This window comes from Choloepus didactylus (genome assembly GCF_015220235.1).
Source record: "Choloepus didactylus isolate mChoDid1 chromosome 11 unlocalized genomic scaffold, mChoDid1.pri SUPER_11_unloc2, whole genome shotgun sequence".
In the NCBI taxonomy this organism is placed as follows: domain Eukaryota; kingdom Metazoa; phylum Chordata; class Mammalia; order Pilosa; family Megalonychidae; genus Choloepus; species Choloepus didactylus.
The window spans coordinates 336,283-363,783 of NW_023637579.1; the positions used below are offsets into that span (position 1 = coordinate 336,283).

Here is a 27,501-nt window from a genome sequence, read left to right on the forward strand (position 1 = left end):
CTAAATCAATTCAATGAGCTGAAGGAAGAACTAATTGGAGATGTTCAAACAAATCTAAAACAATTAAAAAATCAAGTCAATATACCGAGGGAAGACATAGCAAAAGAGATGAAGGATATAAGAAGGACACCGGATGACCATGAGACAGAATTCATAAACTTGATTAAACAAATGACAGAACTTATGGGAATGAAGGGCATAATGGAGGAGATGAAAAAGACAATGGACAGATACAACAGTAGATTTGAACAGGCAGAAGAAAGGATCAGTGAATTGGAAGACCAGACATCTGAATTCAAACACATGAAAGAGCAGATGGTGAAAAGAATGGAAAAATATGAGCAGTGTCTTAGGGAGCTGAGTGACAACATGAAACACACAGACATACATGTTATGGGTGTCCCAGAGGTAGAAGAGAAGGGAAAGGGGCAGAAAGAATAATAGAAGAAATAATCACTGAAAATTTCCCAACTCTTCAGAAAGACAGAAAATTAGAGATTCAAGAAGTACAGCACACCCCAAACAGAATAGACCTGAAAAGACATACTCCAAGGCACTGATCAGACTGTCCAACATGAAAGACAAAGAATTCAGAAAGCAGCAAGAGAAAAACAATCCATCACATGCAAGGGAAGCTCAATGAGACTATGCACAGATTTCTCCACAGAAACCATGGAGGTGAGAAGACAGTGCTATAATATATTTAACATACTGAAAGAGAAAACCAAGAACCCTATATCCAGCAAAAATCTCCTTCAAAAATGAGAGGGAGATAAAAATATTTTCAGACAGACACTGAGAGAGTTCATGAATACAAGACCAGCACTACAGGAAATACTAAAGGGAGTGCTACAGGCTGATAGGAAAAGACAGGAGAAAGGTTTGGAGAAGAGCGTAGACATGAAGATTATCAGGAAGGGTAAAAAAAGAGAGAAAGGAAAAATAAGACATGACATATAAAATCCAAAAGACAAGGTGATAGAAGAAAGTACCGCCCTTACAGTAATAACACTAAATGTAAATGGATTACACTCCCCAATAAAAAGACACAGACTGGCAGAATGGATTAAAAAACAGGACTCATCTGTATGCTGTCTACATGAAACTCATCCTAGACACAAGGACAGATATAGGCAGAAAGTGAAAGGTTGGGAAAAGATATTTCATTCAAACAGCAACCAAAAAAAGTGGGAGTAGTTATGTTAATATCAGACAAAGTAGACTTCAAAAGTAAAACAATTAAAAGAGACAAAGAAGGGCACTATATATTAATGAAAGAGTCAATTCATCAAGAAAACACAACAATCATAAACATTTGTGCACCAAGCCAGACTGCCCCAAAATTCATGAGACAGGCACTGAGAATACTGAAAGGAGAAGTAGATAACTCCACAAAATAGTTGGAGACTTCAATATACCACTCTCATCAATGGGTAGAACATCTAGACAAAGAATCAACAAGGAAGTGGAGATGTTGAATTGTATTTTAAATTAACTATACTTGACAGACTTTTATAGAACACTACATCCCACAAAAGCAGGATATCCATTTTACTCAAGTACTCATGGAACATTCTCTAGGATAGACCACATGTTGGGCCATAAAGCAAATCTCCACAAATTTGAAGGTATTAATATTTTTCAAAACACTTTCTCAGATCATAATGGAACGAAGATGGAAATAAATAACAGGCAGAAGATTGTAAAATTCACAAATATATGGAGAATGAACAACACAATCTTAGAAAACCAGTGGGTAAAGGAAGAAATTACAAGAGAAATTAGTAAATACGTTGAGGCAAATGACAATGAAAACACAACATATCAAAACATATGGGATGCAGCAATGGCAGTGCCGAGAGGGAAATTTATTGCCTTAAATGCCTATATTAAAAGAGAAGAGAGAGCAAAAATTGAGGAATTAGCTGTCCACCTGGAAGAACTAGAGAAGGAACAGCAAATAAACCCCAAAGCAAACAGAAGGAAAGAAATAATAAAGATCAGAGCAGAAATAAATGAAACTAAGAACAGGAAAACAATAGAGAATCAACAAAACCAGAAGCTGGTTCTTCAACAAAATCAACAAAATTGAGAGAGAGCAGACACAAATAAATGTAATCAGAAATGGGAAAGGAAACATAACTACTGACCCTGCAGAAATAAAGGAGATAATGAGGAGATACTATGAGCAACAGTAAGCTAATAAACTGGACAACTTACACAAAATGGGAAACTTCCTAGAAAAGCATAAACAACAAACATTGACCTGAGAAGAAATAGAGGGCCTCAAGAAACCAATCATAAGCAAAGAGATTGAGTCAGTCATCAAAAAGCTCCCAAAACAGAAAAGCCCAAGAGCAGATGGCTTCACATGTGAATTCAACCAAGCATTCATGAAAAAATACCAATACTGCTGAAACTCTCAAAAAAAAATTGAAGAGGAGGGAAAGCTACCCAACCAATTCCAGGAAGCCAACATCACCCTAATACCAAAACAAAAGATATTACAAAAAAAAAGAAAATTATATCTTTAATGAATATAGATGCAAAAATCCTCAACAAAATATTCACAAATCAAATCCAGCAGCACATTAAAAGAATTATAAACGATGACCAAGTGGGGTTTATTCCAGGTATGCAAGGCTGGTTCAACATAATAAAATCAATTAATGTAACACAACACATCAATAAATCAAAGCAAAATAACCATGTGATCATCTTGATTGATTCAGAAAAGGCATTTGACAAAATTCAACATGTTTCCTTGGTGAAAACATTTCAAAGGATAGGAATATGTGATGGCTAGGTTAATGTGTCAACTTGGCCAAGTGATAGTACCCAGCTGTCTGGTCAAGCAAGCACTGGCCTAACAATTGCTGGGAGGACATTTGTGGCTGGTTACTAAACCAACAGGCTGGGTTAGTAAATCATCAGTCAGTTGACTGCAGCTGTGACTGATGACTCACCTAAGGGTGTGTCTTCCACAATGAGAGAATGCAATTGGCTGGACTTAATCCAATTAATCAGTTGACAACTTATAAGCAAGACAGATAGAGGACCTTCACTCCTTTGACTGCCCAGCCAAGCATTTCCTGAGGAGTTTATTGAAGTTGCTGGTTCATTTCCTGAAGAGTTCATCAGACGCTTTACTTGGAGTTGACAGTTTGCTGACTGCCCTACAGAATTTGGACTTGTGCATACCCACAGTTGTGTGAGTCACTTTTATAAATTTTGTAGTCATAGATACCTCTCATTGTTTCTGTTTCCCTAGAGAACCCTAACTAATACAACTTGGTACTGGGAGTTGTTCTTCAGAAACAGAATCTTAAAATGGGCTTTTACAATTTGTTTTCTACTCTGATTAGATTCAAAGGCACTAATGGCTCCATTTCCTGTAAACAAGAGGGCACTGACAGTCCATGGCATGAGTTGGCAAAGGAGATATGCAAAATAGCACCATTTGATTCTCCTAATCATAGTCTTGTATGAAGAAAGGCTCTGGGTGACAGTGTTTTCCACACCTTCACAGAGTTTTACAGAATTTAGAGGTATAATGATGTTGCCTGGCTGCTCTTAGATATGTTTGTAAGAGAAAGGGATGAGTTAAAGTCTTCAAATTCAAAACTTAAACACTGTATGACAGATGTAAATGTTTCTATGTGTGCCCTGAAAGAAAATCTTATTTCCTGTGCCTGCAGACTTGAGGTTTCTGAAAACCAGATGCAGACTCTCATTGTGTGAGTAGCAGATTTACAACATAAACTAAAATCTCAACCTCTCAGGGTGTCTGCTGTTAAAGTAAAGGCATTGATTGGAAAAGAATGGGATCCGAAACTTGGGATGGGGACATATGGATTGATAATACTGGCAGTGAGGACACTGGAACCCTGGATTCTGCTGGATCATTGTTAGATTTACCTGTAGAGGGCTGTCCTGGGGAAACAGCTTCCCCACCTCCAGTCTGCCCTAAGGAGCCTGCCATCCAACCCCCACCTAAAGAGATTAACCCTTCAGTGCCTGCTAACTCTGTAATCACCTCCCCTGAGGAAGCAGCTCTCACTCTTCTGTCTGCAGAGATTAATCTTGTTTTAAGAGATAAAAATGCAACCTCACTTTGTTAATGACTCTCAGACTTTGACATCTAATGGAGTTTGTCCTGTGGGTTTTAGGAACTGTTTTGTCCTGTTAATCCTGTTTTCCTTTCAGTTTTTCTTTATGGCAATGGGAATGTTTATCCTGTGAATGTCCCTCCTTTGTATATTGGAAGCACATAACTTGCTCTAAATTCACAGATCCACAGCTAGAGGGGAATTATGCTTTTGGACTGACCACGCCTATAATTGATTTTGATGGGATCTTGTACTTAACTATTGTTACTGAAATGATTTAAGTTTCTGTGATATTCTTGTGGGATGAATGTATTTTGTATATGGAAAGATAATGTCATTTTGGGATCCAGGGGGTGGAATGTGCCAGTCTGAATGTATTATGTCCCCCAAACACCATTATCTTTGATGTAATCTTGTGTGGGCAGAACTATCAGTGTTACTTAGATTGTAATTCTTGAGTGTTTCCATGGAGATGTGCCCCACCCAACTGTGGGTGATGACTCTGATTGGATAATTTCCATGGAGGTGTAGGCCCACACATTCAGGGTGGGTCTGAATTAAATTACTGGTTGCTCTAGTTTGCTAATGCTGCCAGAATGCAAAACACCAGAGATGGGTTGGCTTCTATAAAAGGGGGATTATTTGGTAACACAGTTACAGTCTTAAGGCCATAAAGTGTCCAAGGTAACACATCAGCAATTGGCTACCTTCACTGGAGAATGGCCAATGGTGTCTGGAAAATCTGTTAGCTGGAAAGGCATGTGGCTGGCATCTGCTTCAAAGTTTTGGTTTCAAAATGGCTTTCTCCCAAGATGTTCCTCTCTAGGCTACAGTTCCTCAAAAATGTCACCCTTACTTGCACTTGGGATATTTGTCCTCTCTCAGCTTCTCTGGAGCAAGAGTCTGCTTTCAATGGCCATCTTCAAACTGTCTCTCATCTGCAGCTCCTGTGCTTTCTTCAAAGTGTCCCTCTTGGCTGTATCTCCTCTTCAAAATGTCACTCTCAGCTGCACTGAGTTCCTTCTGTTTGTCAGCTCATTTATATGGCTCCACTGATCAAGGCCCACCCTGAATGGGTGGGCCAACAACTCCATGGAAATTATCCAGAGTCATCACCCACAGTTGGGTGGGGCACATTCCATGGAAACACTCAAAGAATTACAATCTAATTAACACTGATAGGTCTGTCCACACAAGATTACATCAAAGATAATGGCATTTGGGGGGACATAATACATTCAAACTGGCACACTGGTGCACTATATAAGATCAGACAGAAGGAGCAAGCTGCTACAGCCAAGAGGGACACTTTGAAGAAAGCACAGGAGCTGCAGATGAGAGATATTTTGAAGATGGCCATTGAAAGCAGACTCTTGCTCTAGAGAAGCTAAGAGAGGACAAATACTCCAAGAGCAACTAAGAATGACATTTTTGAGGAACTGCAGCTGAGAGAGGAATATCCTGGGAGAAAGTCATTTTGAAACCAGAACTTAGGAGCAGATGCCAGCCACGTGCCTTACTAGCTAATAGAGGTTTTCCAGACATCATTGGCCATCCTCCAGTGAAGGTACCTGATTGTTGATGACTTACATTGGACATTTCATGGCCTTGAGACTGTAACTTTGTAACAAAATAAACCCCCTTTATAAAAGCCAGTTCATTTCTGGTGTTTTGCATTCTGGCAGCAGTAGCAAACTAGAACAGAATAGAAGGGAATTTTCTCAATATGATAAAGGCAATATATGAAAAACCCACAGCTGACATTGTACTCAATGGGGAGAGACTGAAAGCTTTCCCTCTGAGATCTGGAACAGGACAGGGATGCCCACTATCACCATTGCTATTCAACATTGTGCTGGAAGTTCTAGCTAGAGCAATCAGGCAAGAAAAAGAAATAAAAGGCATCCAAATTGGAGAGGAAGAAGTAAAACTTTCACTGTTTGCAGATGACATGATTCTACATGTAGAAAATCCAGAAAAATCTACAGCAAAGCTATGAGAGCTAATCAATGAATACAGCAAAGTGACAGGGAACAAGATCAACATGCAAAAATCTGTAGTGTTCTTATAAACAAGTAATGTACAACAAAAGGAAGAAATAAAAAAATTCCACTTATAATAGCAACCAAAAGAATCAAGTATTTAGGAATAAATAAAGGCCACAAAAGACCTATACAAAGAAAATTACAAGAAACTGCTAAAAGAAATTGAACAGGACCTAAAAAAATGGAAGAACATTCCACATTCATGGATTGGAAGATTAAATATAATTAAGATGTCAATACTATCTAAACTGATTTATAGATTGAATGCAATACCAATTAGAGTCCCAACAACTTAATTTGCAGAATTAGAAAAACCAATAACCAAATTAATTTGGAAGGGAAAGTTGCCCCAAATAGCCAAAAATATCTTGAGAAAGAGGAATGAATTGGGAGGTCTCACACTACCTGACTTTGAAGCATATTACAAAGTTACAGTGCACAAAACAGCATGGCACTGGCATAAGGATAGATATACCAACAAATGGAATTGAATGAAGTGTTCAGAAATAGACTCTCACATCTATGGACCATTGATCTTTGTTAAGGCAGTCAAGCCAAATCAACTGGGACAGAGCAGCCTTTTCAATAAATGGTGTTTGAAGAACTGGATATCAATTTCCAAAAGAATGAAAGAGGACTCCTACCTCACATCTTATACAAAAATTAACTCTAATTGGATCAAAGACCTAAATATAAGCACTAAGACCATAAGACTCTTAGAAGAAAATGTAGGGCACTATCTTAAAGATCTTGTGATAGGAGGTGGTTTCCTAAACTTTACACCCAAAGTGTGAGCAACCAAAGAACAAATAGACAAATGGGATCTCTTCAAAATCAGACACATTTGTACGTCAAAGGACTTTGTTATAAAAGTAAAAAGGCAGCCTACGCAATGGGAGACAATATTTGGAAACCAACTATCAGATAAGGGTTTAATATCCTGAATATATAAAGCAATCCTACAACTCAACAACAGAAAGACAACCCAATTAGAAAATGGGCAAAAGACATGGACAGACACTTTTCCAAAGAGAAAATACAAATGACTCAAAAACATATGAAAAAATGCTCAACTTCCCTGGCTATTACGGAAATGCAAATCAAAACCACAATTACATACCATCTCACACCTATAAGAATAGCCATTATCCAAAAAACAGACAATTACAAGTGCAGCAGAGGATGTGGAGAAAGAGGAAAACTTATTCATTGCTTGTGGGAAAGTAGAATGGTACAACCACTCTAGAAGACAGTGTGGAGGTTCCTCAAGAAGGTAAGTATAGATTTGCCATATGACCCAGCTATTCCATTGCTAGGTGTATACTCAAAGGAACTGAAAGCTAAGACACAAATGGACATTTGTAAACTGATGTTTATTGCAGCATTATTCATGATTGCCAAGAGATGGAAGCAGCCCAAATGTCCATCAATGGATGAGTGGATAAACAATCTGTGGTATATACACATGACGGAATATTATGCAGCTGTGAGGCAGAACAAAGACATGGAACATATAATAACATGCATAAAACTTGAGGACATTATGTTGAGTGAAGTTAGCCAGAAACAGAAGGAAAAATACTGTATTGTCTCACTAACATGAATGAACATTAATGAGCAAACTCAGAGAGTTAAAAGCTGATAACAAAGGCTAACAGGAAATAGGGGGTATAGATCAGGCTTTTGATGCTGAAGGACTACAGAAATGTTTGGCATGATTGTATACATAAAGAAATAGATAGCATAATATTGTGTAATGGTTGCACAATATTGTAAGTACATGGAACAAAGGTGTCTGTGAGTAAAGCTGAAAGAGGTGGGATAGGGGAATGTATGACACCAGAGGTAAAGACAGATGATGAAGACTGAGACTGTATAACTTGGTAAAAACTGGAGTGGCCAACGACTGTTGCTAAATGCACAAATATAAAAATGTTCTCACATTTGGGAGAACAAATGACTGTCAACCATGCAGAGTGTTGAAAAAGGGATGGTATTTTGGAAAAAAAAACATAATCAAAGCAAACTGGAGTCTATGGTCAACAGTAATATTCCAATATTCTTCCATTAAATGTAACAAAGGCAATATACCAAAGTTAAATGTGTATGAGAGGGGGATATAGGGGAGGAATGTGGGATTCTTGGGGGTGGTGTTGTTTTCTGTCCTTACTATTATATTATATTGTGACATTTTAATTTTTCTTTTTATTATTTTTTTATCATTCACCAAAAAAATGTTTTTCATAATAATCAGTAAGTTCAAATGCTGAGTGTGGTAATATATATACAACTATGTGATGATGCCATGAACAACTGATTTTGCAATGTGGATGCCTTTATCTTATGTGAAAATATCTCTATAAGATTATAGGAAAAAATCATAAATAGAGGTAAAAGAGCTAGAGAAAACATGGAGAGAGGGATGTACCTATTTATTGTTGATGTGGAGACAGAATGGTGTAGCCTTTCTGGAGGTCACCATGGTGGCTCCACAAGAAGCTAAGTATGTGGGACCATAGCATCCTACAACCTCATTATGGGGTATGTATTTGGAAGGTCTGAGAGCAGAGACATGAATGGACATTTGCACACTGGTGTTTATGGAGGTATCATTCTTGAACTGCAATGGGTGGAGGTGGCCTAAGGGTACACTGTCTGAGGAACAGAATGGTGAAATGTGGTGTGTGCATACAATGGAATATTGAGTAACTACAAGAAGGAGTGAAGTGTGAAACATGCAGTGAGGTGAATGGATCCTGTAGACAGCATGTTCAGTGAAGTGTGCCAGAAACCAAGGCAAACACTGTAATGCCTCAACAATATGAACTACAAGGTGTAAACTCAGAATTAAATCCTAGAGCACAGCCTAACAGGGAAATGATTATTGTAATGGTCCCTAGATTGTAAGCTCTTACAGCAGTCAAATCTATTCCTGAATTGTAATGGCTATCTCCAAACTCTGAGATGTTGATCCCTTAAGGTATAGCCTGATTGGTCTCTGGAACTTTGGGTATCTGTGTTACACCTGAAACTCAGAGCTAGAGCTTGGCAGAGATGAATATCAGTAATAACACATACAGCAACTGTTAAAAAAAAAAAAAAGCTGAAATAGGGCCCAGACTTCAATTAGAGGTATGAATAAAGCAGATCTGGTTAAGACTAGAGCAAATTGGGCCAAAGGGTAAAGGTTGAAACTGATTGTGTTCAAACTTCAACTCCCATGTGAGACCAAGAAAAGAGATGTTTATTTGGAGTAGGATCTATATTTTCTAACAATATAACTTCTATACTCAGTTTGTTCAAACTCTACAATTACATGGAACTTTGAATAAGAGGTGAGCTATGGTATGTCTGTATAGATTAGAATGAAATAACACATCCTAAAGTCATTTGGGTGGAAAATAAAAATATATAATCAGGACCCCCCTGAAGAGCTGGGGGAGGATGCAGAGGTGTTGGACTTCCTCACCTGGATTGCTGCTGATGTTCTCACAAACATTGGGGACTGACAGCTTGATGTGACCAGCCCTCTGTCTTGGGGCTGGCCCCTATGAAGCTTGTTGCTGCAAGGAGAGGGTAAACCTGCTTATAATTGTGCCTAAGGGTCTCCTTCTGGGTGACTCTTTGTTGCTCAGATGTGGCCTCTCTCTCTGACTAAGCCACCTTGGCAGGTGATCTTGCTGCCCTCCCCTCTCTGTGGTACCTGTTTCCTAGGGGTGTAAATCTCCCTGGCAACACAGGATATGACTCCCAGGAATCAATCTAGAACTGGCATTGTGGGATTGAGAACATCTTGACCAAAAGGGGATGCAAAATGAGAGGAAATAAAGCTTCAGTGGCTGAGAGATTTCAAATGGAATTGAGAGGTCACTCTGGTAGACATTCTGATGCAATACATAAACACATTTTAGGTTTTAATGCATTGGAATAGCTAAAAGCAAATACCTGAAACTACCAAACTCCAACCCAGTAGCCTTGACTCTTGAAGATGATTGTGTAACAATGTAGCTTACAAGGGGTGACAGTGTGATTGTGAAAACCCTGTGGATTGCATTCCCTTTATCCAGTGTATGGATGGATGAGTATGTAAATGGGGACAAAACCTAAATGAAAAAAGGGTGGGATGGGTGTGTGTGATTTGGGTGTTTTTTTATTATTTTTTTTTTTTTAAATTCTGATTCTGATTCTTTCTGGTGTAAGGAAAATGTTCAAAATTAGATTGAGGCAATGAATGCATGACTACAAGATGGCACTGTGAACAGTTGATTGTACAACATGGATGATTGGTATGTGAATATATCTTAATAAAACTGAATTTTAAAAAAAAGTCAATATCATCCTTTATCCTGTAGTCTGATCTGCCTTTTTTTCAACTTTTTAAACAGTTGCTATATGGGATAATACTTTCATACCTGCAGAACTCTAGCTCTGAATCTCAGATATCACACAGATTCTTATAATTCCAGGGAATAACCTGGTTATAGGCAAAGAGTCCAGCATCTCAGAATTTAGAAATAACTGTAACTATTGAGGAATAAATGTAACTGCTGTAAGACTTTACTATCTAGGAACCTTTACAATAAACATTCTCCTGATAACCTATGCTCTTAGATTCAATACTCAGAGTTATCACATTATATTTAGTCCCTATTAGTGAAGCATTACAATATTTTGTCTTTTCTTTTCTGGCTTATGTCACTCAACATACTCTCCTCAAGTTTCATTCACCTAGTTTCATTCCTCACAACTTCTTTCCTTCTTGTAGCTATTCAATATTCCATTCTATGGATACACTGCAGTTCTCCTACCATTCATCAGTGTACCTTTAGGCCACCTCCATCCATTGGAATCATGAATACTGCTGCCATAAACACCAGTGTGCAAGTGTCCATTCTTGTCCCTGCCTTCAGTTTTCCCAAGTATATACTTAATCACAGGCTTTAAGGGTCATGTGGCAACAGCATACTTAGCCGCCTGTGGAGTCACCACACTTCCTTCCACATGGGCTGCACCATTCTACTTCCCCATCAATAGTGAGTAGGTACATTCATCTCTCCACATGCTCTCCACTGCTTGTACCTTTCTGTTTATTTTTAAACAGTTTTATTCACATGCCATACAATCTATACTAAGTAAACAATCAATGGTTCCTGGTATAATCACAAAGTTATACATCCACCACCACAGTCTATATGATGATGTTTCCATTTCCATTTCTTCCACAAAGAAAGAAATGAAGGAAAAATAAAAAGTAAAATAAAATATAAAAGCAACAAAAACTTATTGACATTTAACTTTGCATATTGCCTTTGTTACATTTCATGGGAATGTATTAAATATTCCCATTAGCTATAGACTGTAATTTGCATTGATTGTATTTTTTCATATACCATTCTGTTTTCAACACCTTGCAATGTTGACATCCATCTCTTCTCCTTCAGGTAAAAAACATTCTCATATTTGTATGTTTAATCACTATCATTGTATTATCTAGGTTTCACTAATTTATACAGTCCCAGACCTTATCTTCTATCTTTCCTTCTGGTTTCATACATGCCCTTAGCCTTCCTCTTCCAACCATAATCACAGTCATCTTTGTTCAGTGTACTTAAAATACCATTGTACTATAAGATAGTATTGTGCTATCTATTTCTGGATCTGTACAATTAATCCTGGTGACCATTCTGTACTCCCTCAGCATCAAATATACAATCTCTACCCTCTTTCTATCCCCTGATTACCTGTGTTCTCCACTTTAACCCTCAAAGCTCACTCACTAATATTAACTCAAAATAATGTCCTCAGGTTTCATCCACATTGTTATATGCTTCATGACTTCACTCTATCTTACAGATTCTCTCTCTCTCTTTTTACCCTTACTGGTAATCTTCATCTCTGCATCTTTTCCAAACCTCTATCATTTCTTTTTCTAACTGCCTGTAGAAACACCTTCAGAAGTTCTTGTAGAGCAGGTCTCTTGTTCCAAAACTCTCTCAGTGTCTTTCTGAAAATATTTTAAACTCTCCCTCATTTTTGAAGAAAAGTTTTGCCAGATATAGAAATCTGGGTTGGCTGTTTTCTCTTTCTCTTAAATATCCTTCATCTCTTTTGCTATATCTTTCCTCAACTCATTAATCTGATTTTTGAATTGATTTATCATGTTTACTTGAACATCTTTAATTAGTTGTTTCAACTCAGGTATCTCATTTGAATTCTTAGTTTCCCCTTCAACTGGGCCATATCTTCTTTATTTCTAGTGTGGCTCAACTTTTCTGGTGTCAATTCATCTGTGTTCCTTGATTAGTTTATTCTAGAGGTCATTTTCATTCTGTTACCTAGAGTTTTCTTGTTGGTTGGATTTATTCTTTATATGTTCTCTGTAGCTCAGTTCAGCCTATTCTAGGTTTCTAGCATAGTTTCTGTTTAACTTATCAGAAATTTTCAGCTCTTGCTTTTCTGGTTCTCATCCTACTTATATATAACCTTTATTTTTTTGAGGAGGGTCTACCCATCTGTAATCTACCCCAAACAGAATTTCCCAGACCAGACAGGCCCAGGTCTAATGAGAGAGTGCAATCATATAAAGTTTCCTTGTGGATGAGATCCAGAAGGTTGTCAGACTTTTTTGTGTGTCCTCTAGGCTCTGTGCTTTTCCTATCCTGCCTAGCAGCTAGTGCTTATCAGCCTGCAGTTCCCCACTGATATAAAGAGTTGCAATACCTTTAATACTCAGGACACACTCTTTCTGCCAGGGTGTGGTTGAGACAGCAGTTGAGGCAGAGTGAGTGCTTTAATTTTGCTTCCCTCCAGCTCTTGGGAGCTGAATTCTCTGAAGGAGGGCCCACCACTTGAGCTGCATCCGATGTCCCATTTCATGTGGAAGATATGCCTTTTAGGGAATTATCTCCTTGACTTGACTACTTATATTGTCTCTCCATCCTATCTTAACTGCATGCTTGCCTGGGTCTGCACTGGCAATTGAAAATGCATGGGGCTTTCTCTAATGAGCTACCTAGAACAGTTTAAAAATGAAAAACAGGAAATCCCCTTTTCAGAGCTACTTGCCAGCCCCCATGTTTCATCAGTCAAGAAGCAGAGTTTGTATCTGGCTTTATGTGTCCCTTTTCTTAGGGACACATATTTTAGTGTTCTGAGCTTAGCCAACTCCAAAATACTCTTATTTATTTATTCATTCATTCATTTATTTGTAAGTTTATTATTTATTTATTTATTTTCCCTCATTCCTGCTGCTTCTCTGCCAAGAGAGACCTCAGGGTTTCTTTCATGCTTGCTCCGGATTTATCTGTCCTTGCAGCTTTGATTCAGTAGTCCTAATTCTTTTTAGTTAAAACCAGAACTGGAACTTGTTTTAACTATCTTCCCTTGCTCCTAGTAGACTGTTTCTTTTTCCAACAGTGAAGTGTTGCAACTCAGCTGGCCATGCCAGTGTGGGGGTTCACCAGCCTCTGCAGGGGCTTTAGTTACAGTTCTATGCTGAGATCTCTGCCCTTCCACCCATTCCAGACTGGTTTACAGTTTGTGTCTGGACATTGACATCCCCCACACAGTTGTTCCAGACAGTTCAAGGTTATTTACTATCTGCTCTCCAGTACTAACTAAATTCCATACCTCCTCATGCTGCCAAATTTTCACTGTATAATTATTTAATGTGCTGTTGGATTTGATTTGCAAGCATTTTGTTGAGGATCTTCCAATCAGTATTTATAAGATAAATTGTACACTAAATTTCCTTTCTTGTAGTATCATTATCTGGCTTTGGTATTAGGATAATGTTGGCCTGAAAGAATGAGTTAGGTAGTGTCCCCTCCTGTTCAATTTTTTCAAGGAATTTGAGCAGAAGTAGTAATAATTCTTATTGAAATGTTTAGTTTAGTTCACCTCTGAAGCCATCTGCTCCTGGGTTTTTTTTTTTTTTTTTTTGTATTTTATTTTCAAATTTTTAATGATTGATTCAATCTCTTTACTTGTAATTGGTCTCTTGAGGTCTTCTATTTTCTTGGGTCAGTTTAGATTGTTTATGTGTTCCAAATAATTTGTCCATTTGATTTAGGTTGTCTAATTTGTTGGCATACTGTTGTTCATAGTATCCTTTTATGATCCTTTTTACTTTGGGGGTTCAGTAGTAATTCTGCCCTCAGATTCCTGATTTTATTTATTTGTGACTTATGTCTTTCTTTTGTCATTCTGGCTAAAGGTTGGTCAATTTTATCGGTCTTTTCAAAGAACCATCCATTAGTTTTGTTAATGCTTTCTATTTTCTTATTTTTTTCTATTTAATTTCTTTGTGCTCTAAACTGTTATTTCTTTCCTTCTGCTTGCTTTCTGTTACTTGTTATTTTTCTAGTTCTTTTAGTTGTGCAGTAGGTGTTTGATTTTACCTCTTCCTCCTCTTTTTTTTTTTTTTTTTTTCAGTTCCAGCTGATTTTATTTCCTTCTCAAAAAAAGTTATTTACAGAAGGTATATATCAACAATCTGACAGGCAGTGAACTTGACATGATTAGCTGGCATGATTTTTTTCTTTTTTATTCCCCCAAACATTGTTTTTGTGGCCTTGAATTTTAAGACAAATATTCTACACGGCATATTGCACAGGATGGATGGCAAAAAAAAGTTTAAAAACAAAAACCCTTAACGGAACTGCCTTAGAAAGGCAGACATCCTAGTGCCTGTCATGTTATATTAAACATACATACACACAATCTTTTTGCTTATTATAATACAGACTTAAATGTACAAAGATGTTTTCCATTTTTTTCAATCTTTAAACACAACAGCTATAAACCTGAACACATATGCTATCATCATGCCATAAGACTAAAACAATTATATTTAGCGACAAGTAGAAGGGATTAAATAGTCAAATACAAGAATGAAAAACGCAGTACATAGTGTCGCGAACTCAAATCGGCATTTAGATAGATCCAGTGGTTTAAACGGCACGTTTTTGCTTATAAAAAAAAGTGCAAAAAAGATGTGGTTTACAAGTTAAAGCTACAGGATCCCTTTTTGCTGTAAATGCACCAGTTTTAAAGCCTCTGGACTTAACAGTATTTCGTTGACGACTTTGTTTTTCTTAAAAGCATACAGTGTTTGGCTAACTCTCCTCCCCTTTTTATAAGACTGGGGTTGAAGGGTGGACACTGGTGGCAGGTTAAGGGATACTGTCACTTTAAGAAGCCTGCAGATTGAAGTGTAAACATGGAGAAATTAGGGGCTGATTTTTTAAACTGTGTGAGATATTAAACCAGCCGCCCTATTATAAAATCAGGAAATCCAAACAGCGATTTACACCGATTAACACCCCCTTTATATATTTTTTACAAAATTCATCTCTCTTGTCTTTTTTTTGTTTTTTAAAAGTGTCAAAAGTCTACATTTAAATATAAAAAAATTAAAAGTTAAAACTCTAGCCCTTCAGTGAAGGAGACATAAAATGGCATGGGTAACAACTACTTACCCTTCCTCCTCTTTTAATGTAAGCATTTAGGAGTATGTATTTTCCCCTCAGCATTTTTGTTGCTGCACCCCAGAAGTTTTTATATGTTGAGTTCTCATTTTCATTTTTAACAAGTGATTTCCTGATTCCCCTTGTAATTATTCATTGACCCACTGATTAACTAAGGGTGTGTTATTTACCTTCCATATATTTTTAGATTTTCCAATTCTCTGCCAGTTATTTACAGTTTAATTACATTATGATCATAGAATATTTTCTGTATTATTTCAATGTTTTTAAATTTATTGTGATTTGTTTTGTGACACAACATGCATTCTATCATGGAGAATGATCCACGTGTGCTAGCGAAGAATGGACATCTTGCTGATCTGGGGTTCCGTGTACTGCATAGCTCTTTTAGGTCTAGTTCATTTATCATAACATTTATGTTCCCTGTTTCCTTATTGATCTCTCTCTAGGTGTTCTAACTATTGTTGAGAGTGGTGTATTGAAGTCTCCATCAATTGTTGTAGAGGTGTCTGTTTCTCCTGTCAGTTTTGCCAGTATTTGCCTCATGTATTTTGGGAGCTGTAGATAGGTGCACAAATATTGATGACTGTTGTTTCTTCTTGGATGTTTGCAATTTTATTAATATAGAGTGTCCTTCTCTGTATCTTTTAACAGTATTAACTTAAAGCCTATTTTGCCTGATATTAACATAGCTACCTCAGCTCTTTCTTTTGGTTAGTATTTCATGCATATATTTTTCATCATTTCACATTCAATGTGTTTGTGCCTCTGGGTCTAAGCTGAGTCTCTTTTAAACAACATATAATTGGATCATGCCTTTTTATCTATTCTGCTAATCTTTTTTCTTATGATTGGGGAGTTTATCCCATTAACATTTATTGTTATTAACGTAAAGGTATTACTTCAGCCCTTTTTCCTTTTGGTTTTGATGTGCCATGTTTTTTATGTCTCTGTTTTCCTTCATTGCAGCATACTTTACTATATAATTCATCTTTATTTGTGTATCTGATGGATCCCTTTCTCATTTCTGTTTCTATATATTTTTAAAATACTTACTTTGTGGTTACTCGGGTGTGTATTGCACAGCATAATACATCTGTAACCTTATTTGTTGAAAATATACCATATTAATTTCTACAGTATGCATGTTGTTTGCTCAATATCCCTCTGTTTCCCCTCTTTGTGTTGCTTTTATCCCACATTACCGTTTTATATTATTAGTGTCTGTTTCAGGAAATACGACTTTTTCTCATTCAATTGTATTCTGCCTCTCATAGGAATTAAAGGGTAGATATGTATATTGAGGATACATATCATTGGGTTTTGTATTTACACTTTTAGTTACCTTTACTTTTGATTTACATTTCTTCACACTACTGCCAGCCACTCTCTACTGTCTTTTCCTTTCAACATGCAAGACACCTTTTAATAATTCTTTTAGGGGATCTTTCGTTGATGAAATCTCTGTTTCTGTTTATCTGTGTATATTTTAAACTATCCTTCACTTTTGAAGGGCAGTTTTGCCAAATAAAGAATTTTTGACTGGCAGTTTTTTTTTTTTCTGTTTAATTACCTTAAATATTTTATTATTGCCTCCATGGATTATATGAAAAATCAGAATTTTGTCATATTGAGGACCCCTTGTATATAACCCATAGCTTTTCTCTTACTGCTTTCAGAATTCTCTCTTTATCAGTGGCATTTGACATTCTGATTAGTATGTGTCTTGGAGTAGATCTATTAGGATTTATGCTGTTTGGGATGTGTTGTGCTTCTTGGACGTGGATATTTATGTCTTGCATGAGAGTTGGGAAATTTTTACCATTATTTATAAAATATTTATCTGCTCCTTTTCCCTTCCTTTCTCCTTCTGGGCTATTCAAGATGTGTTAGTGCATGTCATGCTGTCTTTCAAATCCTTGAGACACTCCTCAGTTTTTTCTATTTTTTCTCTACCTGCTCTTCTGATTGTATGATTTTGATCATCCAGTCTTCTAGTTCACTGATTCTTCTGCCTGTTCATACCTGCTTTTTTATGCATCTGGTGTATTCTTAATTTCCAGTATTATGCCTTTCATCCCCACAGTTTCTGGTTTGCCTCTTTATAAGCTTTTATTCTTTTTAAGTGATTATTTGTACTCACACATTTTCTTCTTAATATCTGTTAGCTCCATATCAATTTTTCTTCATATCCTTGAATTGATTTAGGATATTTGTTGGAGTGTTTGAATATTTTTTCCAACTTCTGGGGCTCATCTGAAGCTTTAGTTTGTTCCATTTTCTGAGCCATATCTTCCTGTTTCTCACTGTGGCTTGAAATTTTTTTCTGATGCCTTGTTATCTGCTTATTTTGATGTGTTAAATCTGAAGGTCAGTTTCCCCCTCTCACTTATGATTTTTGCATATTTTGGTACCCCTATTGTGTTGTATTTGTTTACTATTTAGTAACTTTGCTGTGGACTTTCCAGGATTTTCTGCATATAGGATCATATCATCTGCAAATAAAGAATGTTTCTCTCCTTCCCTTACAATGTAGTTGCATTTTATTCCTTTACCTCACCTAGTTGCTCGGGCTAGAACTTACATCACAATGTTGAATAACAAGGATGACACTGGACATCACTTACTTGTTAACTTAGGCAGAAAGCTGTCAGTGATTCATCCTTGGGAATATTAGTGGCTTTTTCTCATATACTATCAGGTTGGAGAATTTTCCTTCTATACTAGTTTTCCACAGTCTTTTTTTAATCAAGAAGGTGTGCCACATTTTGTCAAATGGCTCTCTTACCTGTCAGATAAAGAGCTGATCCAACAGGAGCCTGCTCAGTGTTTGCTTCATACCAACGTGGTGTGTTCAACTGAAATCTAAATGGGTGAAAACCATGTGCTCAGTTAAATAGGAATGGTGGTCCAGGTATGCCAGCATGAGAGCTCATATCACCAGAACCAGAGGGCCCCCAAGTCTCGGAGTTACCCAGTTTCAGAACACATCTATGCAGGCCAGTCCCTGGAAGGCTTTAGTGAGGTGGATTTGCCCTGAAACCCTCCCCACTATTCCCAACTGTGTCCTTTATTCTTGCCCTCCAACAGGGACAGATTCTACTACTTTCAAAAAGTGTCTGAGATTTTCTCAGATGAGAACAACTATAAGTGAGCAGGGAACTGCTCATGAAGGAAAATAAGAGGCTGGGGGTCCAGGGCTCACTGAGTTTCTTTGGAAAATTCCAGTCTGGACTTGTGTGGGCAAGGAAGAAGAGGGATAGGTTTGGTTCACATGCAGATGGAGGCAGTTGGCTGGCAGGAGGCCTAGGTCCTCAGAGGTGGTGTTGGACTGTTCCAGGAGATAATGAACTGGCAGGATAACAAGTCTCCATCACAATTAGAGGGTCTCATAGTCTCAGAGGACTATGAGAAATACTTGAGAGACTTAGGAGTCCATGGCAAATCTTTTCTGACTGTATTTGGAAGGCCCCACATAAAAGAGGTAGCAAAATGTCAATGTCCAGTACTCCCAGAAGCCCCACCCTGCATGATCAGTCATATTTGGCACCTCTGGAGACCAGATCTTGAGTGGACACAGAGGGACTTGTGCACAGACAGAATGTGCTGAATGGACCTTTGGGGAGGGGAAGAATTTGGTATGCTTTGGGCAGACTTTGGGGTGCTTGACTCTAGTGAGCTACAGCAGGAAGGAGCTGCTCAACTAGGTCTTCTGAAACACCACATCATCTCTCTCCATAGTTCAGCTGACATGAGGCCCTGACACACACTCATGAGCTAGGGTAACTGCACCCCAGTTCATGCTGGAGTGGATGTCAGCTCAGATGATGCCTCTTTCTGGGAGGAAGCAGTATCTCCTTGTACTCCCTGTGTTACTTGGGGAAAAGACAGGACCCCTCTTGGGCCTGTGTTCTCATCTGGAGTAGAGGGTGACCTCTTGGTGGGTTGTCAATGTTCAAGGGGGGATAGAAACCTGGCCAAGCTTTCCCATTGCTCTGTGGTGGAGAGGGCAATGGCGAGAGCCACAGCAAGTCCTCTGGGCACTTGACAAGGGGGTCAAGTCCTTGGTCACACATTGCAGATGACCAAATTCAGGGAGCTGACTGTTTCCTTGCCCCAGGTCACACACTAGGGAGATTGGGGACACTGGTGGTAGCAGCTGTATTTTTACCTGCCCATTTGGCCAGGTGACCAATGTTCAAGGGACAATGGTTGATGGGCTGAATGCTGGAAAAGAAGAATAAATGAGAAAAATGCATACTCCCCAATTTCAAGACTCACTAGAAAGATACAGTAAACCAAACAGTGTGGTACTGTCATAGGGATAGTATCGGGTTCACTATTTAGATTAATGAATTAGGATTGAGAGTTCAATAGTATATCCACATAACTGTCCATTTTTATTAGAAGTTTTGTACATTGACAGAACCATCATGCATAAAATACTTGATTCCCATATACAACCCTATTATTACCTCCTTGCTGTTGGACCTCTACCTTACAATATATACAAAAATTAAAACTTACTCAAATGTGTCAGACTTCATTATAAATTCTAAAACCATAAAACACAATAAAACACTGCAGCAAATATTCATGACCTTCAGTTTTGCAATATTATTAGATATGACATCAAACATGTAAACAACTGAAGGAAACATAAATAAATTGGATTTCTCAAAATTAAAAAAAGCAAATTTTGCATCAAAGGACATTATTATGAAGGTGAAAATACACTTATAGAAAGGGAGAAGCTATTTGAAAAGGGATTTATATACAGTATGCAGATAAAAATTCTGCCACTAAATAGACAATGCAAACAATGCAATAAAAAAGGATAAATAACTTGAACAGACATATTTCCAGAGAAGATATATAAATTGCCTTTTAGCACATATTATCACATAAAAAGATTTTCCATATTAGCCATTAGGGAAATGCATATCAGAACCACAATGAGATGCAATCTCTCACCCACAAAGTCTGTGGTTATCAAATAATAATAATAATTAGAATACAAGTGCATTGGAGTTCTGGATTGCTGTAACAAAGTACCAGAAATTGAGTGGCTTAAAAAAAGATTTGTTGTCTCACATTTCTGGGTGTTAGAAATCTGAAAGCAAGTTTTCAATAGGACATACTTCCTTAGAAGTTAATGGAGAAAAACTCTGTTCCATGATTCTTCTACCTTCTGGTGATGGTTTTCCAGAAATCCATGGCATTCTCTGCCTCAGTTGTCACATGATGTTCTCTCTTCTGGCTCACTGTGCCCAAATTTGTTGGACACAGATCTTATTGGATTAAGAGCCCAGTCAGTCCAATATGCCCTAATTTTAACTTGCCTAATTCCATCTGTAATGACCCACTTTCCAAATAACAGCACATCCTGAGGTACTGGGATTTGGATTTCAACATGTGTTTCTTGGAGACATAATTAAAACCATCACGTAGCAGTGACTGATTAATTGGAACCCTCCTGCACTGATGATGAGAATGTAAAATGGTGCTGATGTGGAAAGCTATTTGAACAGTCCTCTAAAAGTTAAACATAGAATTCCAATAAGAACCTTCAATTACACTCCTAAGTACATATCCAAAGGATTTGGAAACAGGTACTCATAATGAGTACTTCAATGTTTATATCAGTATTATTCACAGTAACCCAAACTTGGAAAGAACTCATGTCTATTCATAGGTGAATGGATAAACAAAATGTGTTATATACATATTATTTAATGTGGTTCAGCTGTTAAAAGGAATAAAGTGAGCTCTGACATGCTACAGCATGGGTGAGCCTTGAAAACATAATGCTGAGTGAAATAAGTAGGCAAACAAAGACAAAAAATTTATGTCTTCACTCGTATGAATCAGCTTGAATGAGCCAATTCATAGACATTGAAAGTAGTTTGGGGCTTTGGTGGAGGGGGAATGGAGTGTCATTTCTTCATGATTACAGGGGTTCTGTCGTTAATGCTACTGAAATACTCATGTAAAAATGGTTAAAATGACCCTTTATAAGAGTTAACTCCTGTTGTTTGGAACAAAATTTATATTAACTGTTTCTTTTGTTAAATTTGACATCACAATGAATTATTGAACACTTTACATTTGCACATGATCTAAACTTCACTTTCCTAATTTTCTTTTCCATCCCCTCTTTGATGAGTAATGTATGATCCATTCACACCAGAATTACTTCCAGAGCTTGAAATTTTTCGTTATGCATTTGGCCCTTCTGACTAATTGTGCCACAGAATTTATTTAAAAAACTCCTACCTCTCTCTTATTCATCTTCCAAAAGATAAATTTCATTTCTATTTACCATAAAATACCTCAGACTGCTGTAATTTCATACATCAATTGCATCCTCCATTTGTAAATGTCATAGCATCTCACTGAGTAGTACTTCATATTGTTTGTTTTAAACTTTCCTGAGATGTTCACGGTCTGAACGGGAGCAAAGTTGGTTTAAAAAAATGAACTTTGTGAATTTTCTCTTCCCAAACAATATTGATTTCCTTGTGGTCTTCTTAGTTGATTCAAAAAATAAAGATGTCAAATATATCTTAATTAATAGTCCTTCCCCTTTCCACTCCTGCAGTGGAGTTCCCTTCTGCTTTCTCAATGGGATGCTTCCACATTCATGAATCATTCAATAATGCTGTGAGTTCCAAAATTTCATGAAAATATTTTTCTCCTTTTATTAGTGGAAAATACAAAAGACCAGTTTTTCTAAGGCAGCACAAATTTACAGGAAGCAGAACATGAGGGTTTGTAGCCATAAGCCCTAATTCTTGAAGCAGTTGTGATCAGTTGATTTGCAGCACAGCCCACACTTATATGATGTATATCAACTGCTTGGGAAGGACCCATTATAATTAACTCATATAAATCATTTTTCTAAGTATTGCATATGTAGCTATTCACATGTAGAAATCCTTGTTCCCAATTATGGCACACATTCATTTGTCCTTTATACATATGAAAATGCAGATACTGATCATGAAAACTACCTACATACACAAAATCAAATTATTGCAGAAGATTTATTGTAATACATTGCTTTTGGTATGAATTACAAGTCAATTAAGTGCAAATACAAACATATTATAGTTAAGATTACTGATAATTAAAATGGGTCCATCAATTTATTTAAAATCATTTTCAGATTTCATAATCAGTGAAGCATAATTTCTCCCTTTAGAGCTGTATTATCTTTCAGGATGATGATTATTTTTATAAGACACTATACAGCACAAATGTACCAAATATGGATTGGATACAGAAGATGTTAAAATTTTAAAGATAAATGTAATGTCAAAAGTTTTGTGGGAAGAAGAAAATGTATGGCATTGCCCAGCAGCTCAGCTATGAAATAAATACTTGTTTAATTTCTACTCTAAGCCACATACTAAGAGAGGCACTGGAGATATGTCTGCAGCCCTCAAATATAATATAGTTAGGTTGAGAAAAGGGACATATAAAAATACGTATAACAAATACATAATGTCAACTACTACTGACATAAGTGCTATGATGAAAAGGCAAATCTTGTGAAAAAGCATCTAATAAAAGAAATTTAAGTAGTCTGGAATGATTCTATGCAAAGGACATCTCATGTATAAGTGGTTCAGGGCAGGAAAATACACACTAGATAAAAGAATCAAGAAATCATCTTAAGACGATATGGACTGCATATAAAGAAGCTATAAATATTTGCAACTCTTGATGGTAGTAAACTCAAATTTCTTGTCCATTGTTGACCTCTTCTAACATTTTTGATACCTTAGATATTTGATAGTATAACCCTATAGCTACTTTCTCTTCATAGTGATAATTGATCAAAGCTTTCTTTCCCACTGTCTTAGATTGAGAATATTGCCAAGCCCATTTCTTTTCTGCCTACCACACCTCCTCCCTCTTGCATTGTCTTTCATCATGAAGATCAATATAGCTCCCACTACTAGACCAGTCTTGCATCCCTTCCCATTTTTGCTACTTAGTTTTCTTCTGATTCCAATTCAACCCTCACATACATCCTCCAACTTCTTTTGAGACTCTCTACTTATCTACTTTTAAATAATGCTTAGATGTTACCTTTCTGAAAATTGTCTTTATATGTTGCCTCTGTAACCCACATTCATTCTAAGCTTCCATCTGGGCTTGTTGTCTTATTCTATACTTCCATAAATTTGTTTGAGTATTATCATAAGGGTGTGCATTAAATATAATAACCATAAGTTAAAATGTATCTATCTCTTATTATTGGAAGGTAAGGATAAAAACTATACTAGAAAAAATGGCATAAAATAGAGATGGAAACAAAATACATTGCCCAATACCTGGCATCCTTTGATTTCAGAATTGATAATCTGTATCACCCCATGACATAGCATTTAGGTACCCCCTTTTCCAAGAGTAATCATACATTCAATTTGCTGAGTGAATCCCGATCTATCTCTGATGCCCCAGAATCCTGCCCACTTTAGGATTTATGACAGATGAAGGTGTACCCATTGGGAAGATAATATAATACGAGCATATATCTCCCCAATTACAAGTGGAACTGTACTCTTTGTCCCATCCATTTGATGTGGGCATAGAAAATGCATCTTAATAACTGTTTAATGATTACAGCCAGAGTTTAAATGATATATCTTAATTTCATAGCCAAAATTATTTCCAGACTATACAACCAGATTGTTCAGCTCATTAGCAACGTCTGCTCATTAGCAGTTTCCTTGATGCAGTCTGTATATCCTTATTTCTTAGAGTATAGATAAAGGGATTCATAGTGGGTGGCACCACAATATACAACATTGAAACTAGCAAGTCTGAAGGCAATGGAGATTTGGGAAGGGGGTGTAAATAGTCAAAAAACCCAGAAGAGAGAAAGAGAGTCACAACAATGAGGTGAGGCAGGCATGTGGAGAAAGCTTTGGACCTACCTTCTCTGGATGGCATCTTCAGAATAGTGGAGAAGATGTTAATGTAAGAAATATCAATGAACACAAAATAGACAATATCTAATACAAAGCTTATCCCAATAGCTACAAATTCTCCAATGTTATAAGAACAGGCAAGGGAAAGGAGTTGGGGGACATCACAGAAGAACTGGTGGACGTCAGGAGGCCCACACATGGGTGTAGAGAAAGTGACTGCTGTGTGCAGAATTGCATTAAGACCTCCACTGAGCCATGAAGAAATGGCCATCTGCACACAGGCCCCTTGGTTCATGATGATTTCATATTGGAGTGGGAGGCATATGGCAACATAGCGGTCATAGGACATCACTGTGAGGAGAATTATTTCAGTAGTGGCTAAGAAAAATAGGAAAAATACCTGTGAAACACAACCCACAAATGAGATGGTATTGTGATTAGTCATGGAGTTAGCAATGGATTTGGGGACAGTGACAGAAATGAAGCAAAGATCCAGAAAGGACAAGTTCTTCAGGAAGTAGTACATGGGGGTTTGTAGCCTATGATCCTTGGTGGTGAGAATGATGATGAGAAGATTCCCCAGTAGTGCTGCCAGGTAAATTATCAAAAACAGTACAGCATGTAAAATCTGGATCTCCCGACGATCAGAAAACCCCATGAGGAAGAATGTGGTCCCCAAGGTGAAGTTGTCCATTTCTCTGGGTACTTAATCAATTACTCTAAAAAATAAAGTGAGTAACTGGAGAATGGAGAAAGGTGAATTCTCATTTATTATTATGATATTTGTGGTGCAAATTATTTTTCCCTCACTGACCCGTGTATCTATGATAAAATTTGAGACCTCTGTGACTTCTATGACAAAGTCATCATTGAGGTAATTTAACCCATTTTCCACATTAAATATGTAAAAGGAGATATAAAGAGATATAAGTCCCCAATCTTTCACCTTGAAATTATATTTAGGTTAAGGCCCATATGTCACATCTCAACTAGATAGAATTTCGTACTTTTCTTTTGCAATAGTAGTGAGTAAAGGACTATGGAGCAGTCAGTATGAGTACATATTTCAGCTTTTACTACCTTTGTGGCCTTGGATATGTTATTTGAGCACCAGTGTGATCAATTTGCACTGTGAGTATTTTTCTTTGGATCACTGTTCTGATACAATTAAATAAAAAGGATAAAAATGTCTAGCATAATTCTAGGCACATTTCTTCAATCCTGACTTTCTTCCTTATGCCAGTAGCCAGAAAAATTGTGGAAAAACTCTGAAATCTGCCAAAAAAAGAGAGAAAATACTGAGACTCCTGTCCAGTGCATGAGTTATCTTTACATTTTGTTGTTTTTTAGCAATTTTACAATTTTATGTGTTGCCAAAAACTATTAAGAATGCAAACAATTATTTTCCAATGAAATGGAAATTCATTCTATTCTGATGTAATGCAATTGATTATTGCTCTGTAGAGAGATGCATTTTACATATATTTGAAAATTAATTCTGTCATTCTTTATCTGCCCTTATTTGATTTTTCCTCTCAACAGGGTGTAATATGTTGCTGACACACTCATTAACAAATTAAAATATTCTGCATGACTGTGTTTATGTTTGTATGAAAGTCATTGTGTTATCCTTCTGGAAATAATCATTTAATACCTGACATAGAAAAATCTCCAATAATTAGAGGCAAACACTATGAAAGGAATTGAAACATTTTAGATAAATACAATAGGCAATTTAATAAGGGCATAGACAGCAGAAATCGACCAGATAATCTTTGTCCTTTTGCTGTGTTATATTTTGCCTGACAAAATCTGTCCTCAATTTTATTAGATGCTTCAAAATAGAACTGGACTATTTGAACTGTGCAGCAAAATATTCACATGCATTTCCTATGCATTAGAAGATTTTACTTTTCAATGGGTTCTCCAGTATTGCTGTTGTTGTCATTAGGGGATTGGAACAGAGAATCACAGGCTTTCAGCCAAATATCCTTTTTATATACCTAAAGTAGCAAAGTCTTGTATACTTTTCTGCTTAGCCAGATTTTCATTTTCTCCTAGTGCTCCTCCAGCTGCCCTTCGTCTGTGCCAGCCCCTTATTGTCACCATTTTCAGTGGAATACTCCACTACTAATGTGGCTGAGGATGGTAAATGCCCCCTACAGTTCTCTACTGATCTGTTCTTCCTACACTTACTTTTCTATTTCTTTCCTCTTCTCATGGATGAATAGTGGCTTCCTCCTACATAAGGTTGTAGTGCAGTGAAGTATTTCCATTGGAAATATGTGTTGCTATTATTTAGTAATTCACACTTAATTTACATATTCTTAAGTGTTGGTGGTCTGTGCTGGATCTCATTATGAACCTATGTCAAGTAGGACTAGGATTTCACCAGTATTTCAGATCCTATTCTATTAATTGTTTGCTCAATGAATGCAGAACTTAGTTCTCTCTGAAGTGTGGATATTTTAATCTTTTTTTCTTGTTTGTGATACGATTTCTGCATCTGAAGACTTTCTCTCTCATTTTGTTCCTCTCTTTCCTGCAGTTTGAATGTCAGTACTCCTTTACTCATGCATGACCCAAAAAAATATTGCTGTTGGTTATTTATAACTGGTTCTCCTACTATAATATATTGCTTAGGTAAAAATTGTAACCATATAAGGTGATTTTTTGAACCAAACTATGGCAGACTATAAGTGCTTCAGGAGTACTGAGAGAATCAATGTTGATTTGATGTAAAAAATGTGGCAAAGGGAATGTTAACTCTTGAAAATGGTGCTATTTTGGAAGGCAAAAAGGAAGAGGAAGGCATTTAAACTAGGATAAACAGTGGGAACAAACGAGAACCTCAGCAGCCTGAAAGTTGTAGAGACAGAACACTCTAGCAAATGTGTGTCAAAATAGCCTGGATACG

The 27,501-nt window shown here is 37.0% G+C and overlaps 1 protein-coding gene across 1 annotated transcript; it reads right to left on the reverse strand.

The window, feature by feature from the left end:
• Positions 1–24,354: 24,354 nt before the first annotated feature.
• Positions 24,355–25,278, reverse strand: LOC119524494 (olfactory receptor 14A16-like). Its single transcript, XM_037823197.1, has one exon. The coding sequence runs from the start codon at positions 25,276–25,278 to the stop codon at positions 24,355–24,357; it is 924 nt and encodes a 307-aa protein (XP_037679125.1).
• Positions 25,279–27,501: the final 2,223 nt, after the last annotated feature.

Excerpts from the sequence above, each read along its gene's own strand:
- LOC119524494 (XM_037823197.1), bottom strand. The coding sequence starts at position 25,278 with ATGGACAACTTCACCTTGGGGACCACATTCTTCCTCATGGGGTTTTCT.